Genomic DNA, 16,350 nt, shown 5'->3' on the forward strand with positions numbered 1-16,350 from the left:
TTCCCCGAAGAGGCGAGAGAAGACTCCCTCCTTGGAGATCTTCAGGAGGCGCTGCAAGGCCTTCCCTGTTTGCCACTGTTTTGGAAAGGGCTTGAATTGGCAGGTATCTTTAAGGGGAGGGAGAGTTTTTGGGGTTTGCTATTTTTATTTTTGGTTTAAACCAGAAATGTTTTTTTGGTTTTTTTAATTATTACTGTAACCCACCCTGAACCACAGGGAAAGGTGGTGATATAGTTGGTTTCAATAAAATAAATAAATAAATAAGCACAAAGCAATGAAATTAATATTTTAAGATGAACATGAATAGTGCTACAAAATATACTGTGTATCCACTGTCACTGGAAAAGACAGTCATGCTAGGAAATGTTGAGGGCAGCAGGAAAAGAGGAAGACCCAGCAGGAGATGGATGGACTCAATAAAGGAAGCCACAGCCTTCAATTTGCAAGATCTGAGCAAGGCTGTCAAAGATAGGACATTTTGGAGGACTTTCATTCATAGGGTTGCCATGAGTTGGAAGCGACTTGATGGCACTTAACACACACACATCACTGTATCAAATGAACTCGACTACTAATATGAAGTGAACAACCTGATCCCAAAGGGAGTGTCAGAGTGGGTCCTGGGAGACCCAGGTTTGAATCCCCAGCTGCTGAGGAAACTTGCTGGTGACCTTTAATCAGTCATACACACTCGGCTTAACCTACCTCACAGGGTTGTTGTGATGATAAAATTGGGGGGAATTATGTCAATCCACTTTGGGTCCTTATTGGGGAAGAAGATGGGATAGGTAAGTAAGTAAATAAATAAATAAATGGTCCAAACAGAGATTTGAGGCACAGCCCAATTTAAAAAACAAAAACCCTTGACATAGAAATTAAGCATAGCTTTCAATGAATCCTTTGTTTTCCTCTAACATTAATTCTAATGAAGCCAACAAAAAGAGGCTATATTTCTTTTGGGATAGCTCTGGAACTGAAAGGGGGAAAATAATACCTGTTCCTCGAAATTAAGGAAGAACCCTTTCACACTGAATGCTACCAATAAAATCTGAGCATTTTTCACCGACCATTCAGCTGAACGATATTTCTAATTCATGTTGATACATGTTGATACAATAAATATCCATTTATTGAAAATACAACTGGAGAGGTTTGTAGATTTAATCACCAGATTAAACAATAGGACATTTTAAACTATTGTTACCGTAGATCAATTTTTATCTCTTTTGGTTACTAAGATGTCTGAGCTTTTTTTATATAGCTGATTTCTTTCCTGGCCTATTTTAAAGTTTTGTCTTCTCCCCTGTGTTCAGCTTGAGACAATGATTCATTGAAAGCAAGATAACCTAGGGCTTTGATTCCAGAGTTTTTTCCCTGTCTCCCTCTCTCACACACATTTTTTCCCCATCCCAGTCCCTCTGACATTATTGCTTTTTTTAGTTTGCAGCCGATCTTTGCCCCTTGGTTGTTTCTTCTGCAGGGACGGCGAGGCTGCTGGAAGCACCTGATGGGAGATCAATCAGCATTCTGCTTTTTTTCTATAAAACTGCTCGATTATTTATTGAGACCTCTTTTGCTCGGCAAGTTTTCCCACCCTCGGTAATCATTCTACAGCTTAGTCCCTGACACAATTTGCTCTGCAGATTTTGTTCTGCATTTGGGATCTTAAAAAAAAGAAACTCGTTTTGAGAAGTCGACGTTTTATGGTCTTCAAAAAGACATGGTCTTCCCGATAACGTATTATTACCGCTGCATTTCAACTCAAGACCTTTAACTCAAGAGCAAAACTGAAGTGAACTGACAGGGAAGGGCAAGTTTTTCATTAACAAAGGATACCTCGGAGACCTAGAGCCACCCAAAGGGGTACAGATGGTTCCTTTATTTTGTGTTCTTGTCATTTGCAGAACATCTGAACCAATATAGCACAGATGTTGCATTTCTGAGGTTTTGAAAGATCCTTCAACTTTTACCCCCTCACTCTAGCTGTGGGAAGAGATGTGAGGAAATAAACAGAACAAGGGGGAGGCAGAGATGACAGATAAAGCTGCCCACATTCATGCAAATATTAAGGTTGGATCCAGCCAACCTTTTGCTCAAGCTTGCCCAGTTCCCCTCCTCTTAACAGACCTTAGTCCTCATAGAATCATAAAGTCATAAAATCATAGAGTTGGAAGGGACCACCAGGGTCTTCTAGTCCAACCCCCCTGCACAATGCAGGAATTTCACAACTACCTCCCCCCCACACACACCCAGCGACCCCTACTCTATGCCCAGAAGATGGCCAAGAGGCCCTCCCTCTCATGAACTGCCTAAGGCCATTACTTTTGTCTACAGGGTTATCACTCCCCCAAGTTTTTTTGGATGACCAAATGGGTCCCCCCCCACACACACATCTTCCTTTTTCAGCAAAGATAAAGTTGGTTGGATCCAACCCTTTGTTTGCTGCATAGCTTTGGATACTCTTGGTAGGAGAGACATCATCATCATCATTATCAAGTGTCGTCAAGTTGCAGTCAACTCATGGAAAGCCATCATGGGGTTTTCAAGACAATAGATAAGCAGAGGTGGTTGGCCATTGCCTCCCTCTGCATAGCAATCCTGGACTTCCTTGGTGGTCTCCCATCCAAGCACTAACTATGGATGACCCTGCTTAGCTTCCAGTGTCTAATTAGCTGGGCCTAGCCTGCACTATTTGAGTTACAAAGAGAGATGTAACCAACACACACTATGAAGTTTCCTGATCCTCAGGAGAATGGGGAGCTGAGGGGAATATCCTGAGTGCAACTTCTCTGGGGCAAGATGATATTAAAAGTAATGGCTCAGCTCCATGTTTCAGGAACCCTACCCATAATCATCACTAACTCATTTCTTTGATTAGCCCAAGAAAAGAGCTCTTAAAGAAATGCTCATGATAACTGACTAGGCTGTGAACCCATTTTGACTTCTCAGGAGCAAACCGTGCAAAAGGTAAAATGTGAAGACACCGCTATCTCTTTGGCTGAAATTCTCCACTGGCTGAGTTTTTAATGTTCAGACTACGACACAGTAACATGAAGTTCTTGAATGCAAAAGCATTTTATCTTAGCTGAAAATCATTATCAAATAAACTTCCAAGGGTACCACCAATTGAAACAGGCAATATAAGGAGAGAGCTGAGAAGTATTAGAGATGAATGATATTGAAGGAGATTACTTCATATTTGATGGCTTTGTCCTAAGATTAAGATACACTGGTAGGAAATATTGAATACTATTAATAGATTACTAGTGATGTGCATATGGATTCAGTAACTTGTCTGACATGAAAGGGCTTAGAACTAGGCTGCAGACTGAGTCTGAAGAAGAATTGTGTATATATGTACTGTATATGCTGACTTTCTCTACTTTTTAAGGAGAATCAAACCGGCTTACAATCTCCTTCCCTTCTTCTCCCCACAACAGACACCTTTTGAGGTAGGTGGGGCTGAGAGAGTTCAGAGAGAACTGTGAGTAGCCCAAGGTCACCCAGTAGGCTTCATGTGTAGGAATGGGGAAACCAACCTGTTTCTCCAGATTAGAGTCCACTGCTCATGTGGAAGAGTGGGGAATCAAACCCGGTTCTCCAGATTAGAGTCCACTGCTTTTAACCACTGGCTCCCCATCTGCCCATCTCAGATCAATTATTACCAAGCTTTCACTCCAGAAATCTCATGCACACACACAGAGCCTGGGACGGAGATTTCAAAACATTTTCAAAAAGTTATTCTATTCACTGTCAATAAAATATAACTGAGGCCTTCGTGATGGTGCTGGAAAGTGCCATCAAGTCGCAGCCAATTTATGGGGTCCACTCATGGGGTTTTGAAGGCAAGAAACTAACAGAAGTGGTTTGCCATTGTCTGCCTCTGCATAGCAGCCCTGGACTTCCTCAGCAGTCTCCCATCCAAGTACTAACCAGGGCCAACCCTGCTTACCTTCCAAGATCAGATGAGATCAGGCTAGGTTGGGCCATTGGTCAAAGTGAACAAACAATATTAATTATGAAGTAAATAAACTCATTGATCGTAATTTACACTGCACTGTAATTTTAGTCCACCAGGCTAAACCATCAGAATAAATTGGTTTGCTCGTGTTTCCCTCCATTTGTCAGATGGTGACTTGTAGTTTATCTTCATTGTGGTGGCATGCAGTTGGTTTTGTGCTTTTGTAGCTCTATTTCCCCAAAAGGGAAGTAGAACAGACTGACAATAATCACTGTCAGAGAAAGAGGAAGGAACAAGATTATTCCATCTTTGGGTAAAGAAGATTGGGACCAAAATATACATACAGTATGCACAGTTAAAGAATCAGTGGAAAGTTCATAAACATCACATATCTAATTCTTAACTAGTTTATATAGTGTGGATCAAAAAATCCACAAAATGAAGTTGGGGTATACAACGGGGATTTCGCCAGGTTTGCAAAAAATATGAAATTTTTCATTCGGGGATTAGAATTCACCAGAATTATAGATACTGCATCTGTAGCTTTCAGAAAAGAATGCCCACTGAGACTATATTCTGGAATCTCAGTGGCCATTTTTGGGGTTTCTAACAAAACACAACAATATTGCTCAGCCTTCCAACATTTGGTTTCTGTAAAGCAAAACTGTGGGGAGGCCAAAACAGCCCGGGAAACGGTTCTATCCCCTCCCCAATCATGTCCCCTGATGGAAGACGACTAACTGGGGACAGGGGCAACCACTGAAGACGTATTACATATACAACTTGACTGGGTGGTGGCAGCCACCATGCAATTTGGCCAGGCTTTTCCAGAGGAGAGTCTGCCTGGGAAAGGAAAGTTGGGGAGGGGGGAAATAAATGTAGGTTAGTTGGGGGGGTGGGAAGGAAAGAAAGAAGCCGAAAAAAGGGAAATGCTATGGGAGCTGCAGGGGCAAGGAAAGAAGAAATAATTGAGGAGGGGGTACAGGGGGAAATGAAATACCCCCTGCAAGTCATTACCGGTCCCCCACTTGTGGTTTACTAATTATGATGCAAGAGAACATGTATTGTGAGTCTAAATCCACCTAGCATTTAGATCAAGTGCTTATAACTTAAGACATGGACAAGTACATTAAAGTATGTGGACTGTAGCACCCCCGTGAAGGTGTTTTTCTTCTCTTTTGTCTATTCATGCTTTCTTGCCTATCCAAAAACAACCAACCTGTAGATGAGTCCATTTCATGGTGACGCTCATATCTTAACGCCGTAAGAGAAAAAGAAAAGCTGTGTTCTGTCAACTATCTTGTCATTTTAAATATCTGGTACCTTTGTTGTTGTCCATTCCCCCAACAGCATACAACGTTCCAACTGTGGATTTCCTTGGCTTCGTTCTTGGGCTTTGCATGAGCGTCCGTCTTTCTGGCAAAAGATGATATTTCATGGCTTCCAGAATCAGCTTCTGACATTCCAAGTCATCTTTAAAAAGTGCATGGTTTTCTAGGTCAGCTAAAATCTGTAAATTATATGAGTTGCGATTTAGTAACGACATCCCAGGCCTTCTAGCCTAATCCCCGGAGCACTCTGCTTGCCCGAGCTTCACTCACATGAATGGAGCTTGGGCTGGCAGACAACCTGGAGGAGGATAGCCTAATAAGCAGAAAGAAAGAAAATCATCTGGGAAGGCGACCCAGATTACACAGGCAACATGATCAATATATCACCCTGGAGCATGGTCAATGTATCAGCTTTGGTCTAGGTCTCGTTGAAGAAGAAGAAGAAGAGTTGGTTTTTATATGCCGACTTTCTCTACTACTTAAGGAAGAATCAAACCAGCTTACAATCATTTTCCCTTCCCCTCCCCACAACAGATACCCTGTGAGGTAGATGAGGCCGAGAGAGCTCTATCAGAGCTGTGACTAGCCCAAGGTCACCCAGCTAGTGTCACGTGTAGGAGTGGGGAAACAAATCCAGTTCACCAGATTAGCCTCCGCCACTCATGTGGAGGAGTGGGGAATAAAACCCGGTTTTCCAGATCAGAGTCACTGCTCCAAACCACCGCTCTTAACCACTACACCATGCTGATGTGGTAAACTGTGCTTCAGCTAACAGAAGGTGAGAACATCCATGGTAGGCCTTGGGTCATATAGTAAAACTCACGACTGGGTAGGAATTTGAACTCAAGTCTCCTTGATGTAGTCTAACATTCTGGTGCTATGGGGTTGCAGCTGACTTATAGCGACCCCATGTGGCTTTCAAGGCAAGAGTCGAACAGAGGTGGCTTGCCATTGCCTGCCTCTACATAGCGACCCTGGACTTCCTTGGTGGTCTCCCATCAGTACTAACAGGAGCCAAACCCTGCTTAGCTTCCAAGATCCGATGAGATCAGGCTAGCCTGGGACATCCAGTTCAAAGCCACCTAACGAATAAGAGAGCAGAAATGTGGACATCGACCAATTTCTCATACAATACATGATCGACTGGATTTCATAAAAATAGTTGTCTGACATCCTTAAGCAAGATGTTGCAGTGAACAATCTCCCTTTTGTCATATCCTAAACAGTTATCCCAAAGCCAGTTTCCCTTCTAAAATATAGCAGTTCAAATGAAACCAACAAGAACAACAGTTTAAACACTTTTTTGTATGGTTGGCAAAATACATCACTAGGTTTTTAACGATCTTCCTCAGATAAATTATGGCTGTTGCTGATAATGTTTCTAAATTATATTGCAAATTAACACATACCTCTGGTTCAAGAAGCAGCAAAGCAAATATTTGTCTCCTGCCCCTGCGTATTTCATCTTGCCAACATGTTACAAAGGATAACTAAAATGCAATTAGCTGCTGCCCCGGCTTTTGTCAAAAACTTCTCGTCTGCGCTGTATATCCTCTGCTTATCCTCGGCTTATTTGGGAATAAATGATACACAAATGTATCCCTATGAGTCTCTGACAATTTTGGCAACAAGGGCAAAGGGTCCCTTCTTTCCACCAGTGGGAGTTTTTTTGGGAGGAGCCTGAGGAGGGTGGGGGTTGAAGAGGGGAGGGGACTTCAATGCCATAGAGTACAATTGCCAAAGCGGCCATTTTCTCGAGGTGAACTGATCTCTATCGGTTGGAGATCAGTTGTAATAGCAGATCTCCTGCTAGTACCTGTTTAGCCTGAAAAGGAGAAGACTGAGAGGGGATACGATAACTATGTTCAAGCACCTGAAGGGCTGTCATATAGAGGAGGGTGCCGAGTTGTTTTCTGTTGCTCAAGAAGGTCGGGCCAGAACCAACGGGTTGAAATTAAATCAGAAGAGTTTCCGTCTAGACATTAGGAAGAATTTTCTAACAGTTAGAGCAGTTCCTCGGTGGAACAGGCTTCCTCTGGAGGTGGTAAGCTCTCCTTCCCTGGAGGTTTTTAAGAAGAGGTTAGATGGCCATCTGACAGCAATGCTGATTCTGTGACCTTGGGCAGATGATGAGAGGGAGGGCATCTTGGCCATCTTCTGGTCACTAGGGGTGTGGAGGGGGGAGGTAGTTGTGAATTTCCTGCATTGTGCAGGGGGTTGGACTTGATGGCCCTGGTGGTCCCTTCCAACTCTATGATTCTATGTTTCTATGAGGTTGACAACCCTAGGCTTGCACAAATTGCTGTGCAAACTCAGTGTAGCCCACATTCCATACATGGCCGTCAACTGGGGAATGGATAAGCCTCCTGCTCTTATTGCATGTTTGGAATAGCAAAAGGGAGGATATGATAGCCCTCAACTTCTTTTCTAATTTGGAATCAAGCCCTGTTTTTATAGCAGTTTGTTGAGACAGTTGCTGGAGCCTTCCACCCTATAACTTTTTTTTTGTTCTTTCTATTGAAAATTAATATTGCAATTAACACTCATTTGCATAATAAAGGAAGGGGAGCAATCACATTGCTCAGACAAATTCACAAATAAATGCACTAATAATAGGCACTACTGTATGCATTTTATAATATAATTATTTATATTTTTTGTATGCCAGATCTTACGTTTGGCAATTAAAAAAAGGGGGGGGGGAGCCCACCAAGGCACAAGAGAACAGTTAAAAAAACTAAGTACCTAATTTAAGAAATTTATTCCAACTTTTCCCACAAGCATTCTTCTCTGTTTCTGTTTCCTCAGTGGAGGATCTGGGAATTTAATATTCCACAAGCTAGAAAACATCCTTTACTGTGTTAAAAACTAAGCCACACAATTTATTTATCTTAAGAAAGGAGAAATACATATTACACAGAGGGAAAAGTATTGTGTGTGTGTGTGTGTAAAGTGCCGTCAAGTCGCAGCCGACTTATGGCGACCCCTTTTTGGGGTTTTCATGGCAAGAGACTAGCAGAGGTGGTTTGCCAGTGCCTTCCTCTGCACAGCAACCCAGGTATTCCTTGGTGGTCTCCCATCCAAATACTAACCAGGGCTGACCCTGCTTAGCTTCTGAGATCTGACGAGATCAGGCTAGCCTGGGCCATCCAGGTCAGGGCGGGAAAAGTATTAAGATTTTTAAAATCCTATTTAACAACATAAGTTGTAATATGCACCTTCCTGTCTGCCCACACATCAATCTGCTCCACCCATTGCCATAGCTCTTGGCAGAAAGCATGAGCAAGGAACAGCATTGATGCTCTGGGTGAGCACCAGGTCCCAGCTGCTGCCAATGGAGTTGCTGGTGAGCCTGCAGGGGCCAGCTGCAGCTGCGACTACCTGCCACTGGGATATCCCTCCCTGAGAGTTTTGTCAATTATATTGATCGTATTTTAAGGAGCAACCATCATTCAAAAATAAAAAGACAACTCATCTGGTCTTGGGGACTTGTATAGCTTTAGATGATGATGATAATTATGATGATGATGATGATGATTTGCACTCTACCCATCTCAGATGCATTTTATCTGCCTGCCCAACTTTTTCTTGCTTAGATGCTTTGGGATTTCTTGCCATTTCAAGAAAATTCTATGTTAGGATTAGAAGAAGAGTTGTTTTTTTTTATATGCCGACTTTCTCTACCACTTAAGGAAGAATCAAACCGGCTTACAGTCACCTTCCCTTCCCCACAACAGACAACCTGTGAGGTAGGTGGGGCTGAGAGATCATGACTAGCCCGAGGTCGCCCAGCTGGCTTCATGTGTCGGAGTAGGGAAACCAATCCAGTTCACCAGATTAGCCTCTGCTGCTCATGTGGAGGAGGGGGAATCAAACCTGGTTTTCCAGATCAGAGTCCACCGCTCCAAACTACCGCTCTTAACCCCAAATTAATGCAAACAGAAGCAACTTAATGGGGGACACATCACAAATGGGAACACCAGGAATGAGAAGGAGGGAAATGAAATGGTTCACAACATCAAAAACAAGAAGGAATTAAAGAAGAGCATCGTCATATATCCCTAGTCAACATTCTCTGATCCAGAAATACCTTCCATGAACATTTCTGACAATGTTATTACCTCCTTTTACTATGATCATTTGGCACTCCCTGTAAAAGTAATCATGGACTAATTTACCCTGCCTTCTCTTGTTCTCACTTGCCAAGAACACTACCATGCAGCCAAATCTGAATGGCTATATGGTGTTATAATGACAATGTTTGGTCTCTAACCGAATGAAACCAACAATATGGATAATCTAGAAAGCATTGCCCCTATGTTCAATTGACTTCATTTGGCTCCAGTGACTCGGTAACATAAACAACACTCACTCTCTATAGAGAACTGTGACATTAGCTTGTTTGTTTTGTGATTGGCTGGGATCAAGTACAAGTAATCCGGGAAGGAGAAGGAAGGAGCATCTGGTGGGGTGGCTGGGTGGAGATGGAGCCCGAGCAATAGCTGAAGGGAAACGTTTGCACCCAACAGAGTGGTCAATGAAATTAGAGAGTATTCCACAGAACCATAGTAGAAATATATGATGGGTTGGATTCAACCAGTTTGGTGAAAAAGATCCCATGATACCCACCATAGCCTTTATGGATGGTCAGAGGAGATCCATTACAAAGACTATGGGCGAAAACGCATGGTCGCTTTATCCTCCTTTAATCCCTGTTTTAGCCAGGATTGAATGCACATTAGGCGAAACGCATGCGTTCGATCCAGGCTCAATCCTGGCTGAAACAGGGATTAAAGGAGGATAAAGCGACCGTGCGTTTTAGCCCTATGTTAGAGATAATGGACTCGCATGGTCAAACTGGCATGGGGCTGTAGTAAGAAGGAACACTCAGTGAGACTGAAATAAGCACTGCCTGAATCTAATCCAATAGCTTTCCCAGAAAACTGGTGACAGAAACATAGTGTCAGAGAGTGCATACTCTCTCCACTGACACCTATCTTCACAATTTTTTCCAGCTTTTTTTGTATCGATTCAAAACACATGAACCCATGAAGCTGCCTTATACTGAATCAGACCCTTGGTCCATCAAAGTTAGCATTGTCTACTCAGACCGGCACGGGCTCTCCAGGGTCTCAGGCAGGGGTCTTTCACGTCACCTACTTGCCTAGTCCCTTTAACTGGAGATGCCGGGGATTGAACCTGGGACCTTCTGCATGCCAAGTAGATACTCTACCACTGAGCCACAGCCCCAAAGTCATGCAAAACCTGTGTGACTGGTATGGTATGTGTATTTCGGAGAAATGACAACCACACCTTATTTCAGACTGTTTCATTTCTTCTTCTGGATTTACTATCCATTGGGACAAACAGTTATTTAGTACCTTATGCATACTTAGCCCAATGACCCCCAGAACCGGCAGCACGGAATCTCCAAACAAAGAATCTAGGTCTTATTTTATCTACAGCCCTAGAGAGTTCTTTCACCCAGAGAGAATGAGTAGAAAGAACACCGAGTTATGCCAATGAGATGGAAACTCATTGCAAGGAAGTGGACGAGGCCACAGTTCTACGGACAGTTCAGACAGTTCTAAGAAGAAATGACAATAAAAAATGTGGGAGGTTATGCCGTGGAGTTTGAGGGAGAATTTCCCAGTCGACTAGGTCTTACACGTTTGATGTGAGACCAAACTGCTTGAACCCCACTCCCTATTTGGAAAAAAATGCTCTTTCAAACTGTTTCAGACCATGTTGCATCTTTGTAGAGAAAAAGAAAAGAAACTGATAAGTTAATGATTCACAAGGTACTACTGATGTAGGAGCTCATGCATATCTTTGATAACCAATTTCAGTTTGAAAGCATATTTCATGAACAATACCAAGAATTAATAGAACACTGTAAAAGAAGTAGTCGTAGGGCACTCTCAATTAATTGTATAACCAGAACCAACCAACTGTTGGACCAGAACCAATGAGTTGAAATTAAATCAAAAGAGTTTCCAGGTAAACATTAGGAAAACGTTTCTGACAGTTAAAGCAGAACAGGCTTCCTAGGGAGGTGGTGGGCTCTCCTTCCTTGGAGGTTTTTAAGCAGAGGCTAGATGGCCATCTGTCAGCAATGCTGAGTCTGTGAACTTAGGAAGATCATGGGAGGGAGGCAGGAAGGTTTGCATCAGTGTTTGGCTCTCGTGGCCCTTTCTTGCATGCCCCAGGTAGTGCCGATCGCCACTTTGGGGTCAGGAAACAATTTTACTCCAGGCCAGATTGGCCAGGGATCCTGGAGGGTTCCCCCCCTTTTGGGCATGGAGTAGGGGTCACGGGGGGGGGGGGAGAGAAGTAGTTGTGAACTTCCTACATTGTGTCTAGATATGAGCTGTAGCGTTGAGTTTTTTTGTTGTGTTTTTAAGTGTTACTGTTCATAGTGAGTGTCTCAAAACCTCTGCAATTCTGACTGAGGGACAACATAAAGGTCGATTTAAATGCTGTATTTCTTCACCACAGTTTTCTAGACATGTCCACGTAGATGTTTATTAGTTGATGACTTCCAAGCCATGTGATGGTTTTGTGTGTGGATATCACAAGTCAAACACTGAGAAATAAACAAAGGCCAATAGAGTTTTGGTTTTGAGTTTCTTCACTTTGAAGGTGCTTATTTTCACCTCTTTAAGTTTTCAACTGCCCTCACATATTGAACATTTGGGTTTTTGTTTTAAAGGATTTGTATTGCTTTCCAAATTTAAAAAAGAATGTTTCCTTCTGCCTCAACCCCATATTCTTTTCTTTATGATTTTGTGTGCTAGACAGGTTTAAGAGAAAATTAGCAAATCTTTGCACAGTGACCAGGCTGGTATTAGGCGCAAATTGCATTCCCTGTCCTAATTGATCAAGTCTCACCTTAACCAATATTCCGATTTAGTTTGCTAGCAGTAAAATAAATCCAGTTAATTATTCCCAATCCCTGGTTCAATGTATTTTAATTAAAGGCTGGCATTCTTCAATCAAAAGCTTTAAACTGGTTTGACTCGGTAAGAATATAACATTTTACATACATAATCAGACTTTCAAGCCAAACTATTAAAGATCTGAATAATAATGCATCTAGATTAGGGTTTTTGGGGGTGCTTCTCACTTAAAAAAAAAAACTTGGAGGAATCAAAATTTGACTGCTAACAAAAGTCAGATCCAATGCACCAAATAAAATAGAAAGTGATGTGGAAGAAGTAATTCCATTCTACACATAGCAAAAAAGTAATTTCATTCTATGCATAGCAAAATAGTTAAATGAAAGAGTGTTGTATTATAATGGTGGAATAATCTGAATTCCTGTATTGTCATACAAAACCATTAAGTCTTGCTAAAACAGGAAAACACATAGAACACCTCTTTTTTAAGTGTTCTTTTGGTAAAACAGGGGTCCCCAACCTTTTTGAGCCAGTGGGCACCTTCAGAATTCTGAGATGGTGGTGAGCGCAGCCACAAAATGGCTGCCACAGGAGGTGGAGCCAACCAAAAATGGCTGGTGTAGGAGATGGAGACAACTTAAAAAAAAATGTCAGGAAGTGAGTTTATGTATTATCTTAATAGTAGCCCTTCAGCATTTCAGGCGGAAGCTCTGGTTAACACGAACCCTTTCAAAATGAACATATTTATGTTTTAAGAAATCATATACATAGCCGGGGACATGCACCAGCAAAGAAAAAAAAATGGTATTTTTCAAATCTGGATTACAGGATCCATACGGTAAAATTGTCAAGAAGAATCATGCAAACTAGGTTGTACAGTTATTGAAATGCGACAGAAGTATTACATTAACTTATGTGGGGTGGGGAAGGGGAGAAAGAATTTGAATCTATTTTTTTTTCTGTTCACTGTAGAATCTAAATTACTGGTACAGGGAAACCGTCATTGGTAGCATCTGCAATAAGTAATTAAATTAAGATGGAACTATTTTCACACCATTAACACTTCCCTGTAGATTATGATTTAATGAGCCCATCCGTGAAAATTTCCACTATTATTTGGTATAACAGGTCCCCCATTTATCGTACAACTTAAACCATGGTTTAACTCAGTTCTCAAATAAATACATCTTTCTTGGCATCTATTTGTGTGCATTTAGTTGACTTACTGGGTATAGCTGAAGTTTGGGGAGGGGGCGTGGCTCAGTGGTAGAGCATCTTCTTGGCATGCAGAAGGTCCCAGATTCAATCCCTGGCATCTCCAGTTAAAGGGACTAGACAAGTAGGTGATGAGAAAGACCTCCACCTGAGAGTCTGGAGAACCGCTGATAGTCTGAGTAGACAATACTGACTTTGATGGACCAAGGGTCGAATTCAGTATAAGGCAGCTCATGTGTTCATGTGTTCATAGTTGCGAAGCATGGAGGAATGGATTAATAAATTCTGCAAGAAACTAGAGCTGTTTACCTTCAAGGTAGGTCACCACAACTGGCGGTCTGCCAAGATGAATATAGGTCACCAATGATTTATGATCACCCATCAATGGACTGATGAATCAGTTCCATTTGCCTGGGATTGCTAAAACTAGGGATTGGGGAAGGAGTGGAAGAATGTTGCCAGTTGGCAAACCAAAGCATAGCTAATGCACTGTGGTTGAGGAACTCTGTGTTAGTCTGTCTCAATCCAACCATGCCAACCTTGAATGATTTTTACAGAGACATTTATAGCCAATTAATAAGGCATCAGCAATTTGAAAGAAGAAGAGTTGGTTTTTATATGTCAACTTTCTCTATGTTTTAAGGAGAATCAAACTGGCTTACAATAGTCTTCCCTTCCTCTCCCCACCTTGTGAGAGAGCTCTAAAAGAACTGTGACTAGCCCAAGGTCACCCAGCTGGCTTCATGTGTAGGAGTGAGGAAACCATCCCAGTTCACCAGATTAGTGTGCCACTCATGTGGAAGAGTGAGGAATCAAACCCAGTTCTCTAGTCCACTGCTCTTAACCACTACACTACACTGGCTGTCAATGGAATAGGTGATGGAATAGGTAACAGCATGAACCCTTTTCAGTGTAGAAAATGTTGGAGTGAATATGTTTCCCTTAAAGTTCATATTTTGATATCCGTGCCAGCAATCTACTTCCTGGTGGGAGGATATGTCTGTGGGTTCACTCACCCAAACCTACGCTTGCCACTTCCCTGGTCGGGGCAGGGGCACACCTGCCCCCAGGTCCTGTTGCCTTTCACTTCTCCACTTTATTTAAGTGGTGTTGTGTGCAACATTGCATCACTTCCAGTGAAAAGCTGGAAGTGGTTGAGGGTAGCACTAGAAATCGCCAGAAACACTGTGATTTTACCCTAGAGTTTCCAGTGATTCCTAGAGCTACCCTGCGTCACTTCCATATTTTTACCAGAGGTGACATAACAGTGCATGCACCATCACAGCCCCCCGTCTTCACGCCCAAACCTCCTAAGCCTGGGAACCCTACCCAACTTCACATTTTGCATTGAAAAGGAAACCGACTTCCAATTGTTAACAAAATTGACTCTTACGCCAATCCTTTCTTAAATACTCTGAATAGCACAACCTAACATACCAGCTGTTCAGAGTTCCCCTTGATAAAACAGCAAAATGAATGACCAGCCAGGTCAAATTGTCTGTGTGCAGCACAAAGAAATGTGATAGCTTTATCATTAAGTTGTTACTACTTTTTTATCTCAGTAGCTTTTGTGACAGGTACAAAAAATTAATGTTAATTGTACTTAGTAGACAGATAGTTTGGGAAGAACAGTACATGAAATTCTGAAAAGAGGCTGGTGTTTCTGATGGTTAAAGTCCCTCTCTGTCATTCAGCTATCGAGCAAAGAGATACCATCAAATGTCAAATAATTACAAAATTTACCCTTTTTTGAAATTAGTTTGAATGCTGTCAGATCTTTTCAGATAACACATGCAAAGTCCATGGGGAAATCAAACAGAATCTTTTCAAGACAAATGGCAAAATCAACTGCTGGGACAGTAGAGAAATCCATGTGAGCTACTAGGGAAGGATATGATTAAATATCTCCAAGAAATGAAAACTGAGTCATGTCCTATGACTACCAGCTCATAGTCATACACCTACTATCATTGCTAAAACATTCTACTCCAGTCTGTGGCTGTAAAGTATGGAATCAAGAAGACTGAAAGATCTACTTTCAGTGCCCCCTTGTCTAGGGCATGTTTGGCAACAATCTGGGCTACACCCTGTCTGGTGGCTACCCCTTGCATCTGGAACAGCCCACTGGAAGAGGTCAGGGGGCTCCTACACACCGGGTTTTCTGGCAAGGTTGAAGAACACAGCTATTCCAGAGAGCTTTTGGGCAGCCTGAGCTAATGGGAAAGGAAGGAAGGAAGGAAGGAAGGAAGGAAGGAAGGAAGGAAGGAAGGAAGGAAGGAAGGAAGGAAGGAAGGAAGGAAGGAAGGAAGGAAGGAAGGAAGGAAGGAAGGAAGGAAGGAAGGAAGGAGGAGGAGGAGAGTTGGTTTTTATATGCTGACTTTCTCCACCACTTAAGGAAGAATCAAACCAGCTTACAATCACCTTCCCTTCCCCTCCCCATAACTGACACCTTGTCAGGCTGAGAGAGTTTGGGCTGAGAGAGTTTGGAGAGAATTATGACTAGCCCAAGATCCCCCAGCTGGCTTCATGTGGAGGAGTGGGGAATCCAACCCAGTTCACCAGATTAGAGTCCGCTGCTCATGTGGAAGAGTGGGGATTGGAACCCGGTTCTCTAGATTAGAGTCCACCAATCTTAACCACTAAATCACACCGGCTCTAGACCAAGTAGGGCTGACAGTCCCCTGCTGGCAGTAGGGGATCCCCTACCCCTGACCCCTGTTATGGATTGGCTGGGGAGACTTACTGTCACACTGAAAGTGATGTCATGGCACTACTGACCTAGGCCTCCCCCCACCCACTGCCAGTAAGTCCCTCTTCCCAGCTCCCCACCAGTCACCAGGAGGGACCTGGAAACACAAAAACCAAGAGATGTGATTCACAAATCTGAAAACAAAATTAAGCATATTAAAAGTGTTTATGGAAGGAAACCCAAAATAAAAGGTGT

The 16,350-nt window shown here is 42.6% G+C and overlaps 1 protein-coding gene across 1 annotated transcript in view; it reads right to left on the minus strand.

The window, feature by feature from the left end:
- Nucleotides 1-16,350, minus strand: part of KLHL1 (kelch like family member 1) — a 136,576-nt gene that overhangs the window by 48,106 nt on the left and 72,120 nt on the right. Inside the window, exon 6 of the mRNA XM_056861830.1 lies at nt 5,285-5,471. Coding sequence (XP_056717808.1) covers nt 5,285-5,471 — 187 coding nt within the window. The remainder of the gene's footprint in view (nt 1-5,284; nt 5,472-16,350) is intronic.

The sequence above is a fragment of the Euleptes europaea genome, chromosome 16 (genome assembly GCF_029931775.1).
Source record: "Euleptes europaea isolate rEulEur1 chromosome 16, rEulEur1.hap1, whole genome shotgun sequence".
Classification (NCBI taxonomy): Eukaryota; Metazoa; Chordata; class Lepidosauria; order Squamata; family Sphaerodactylidae; genus Euleptes; species Euleptes europaea.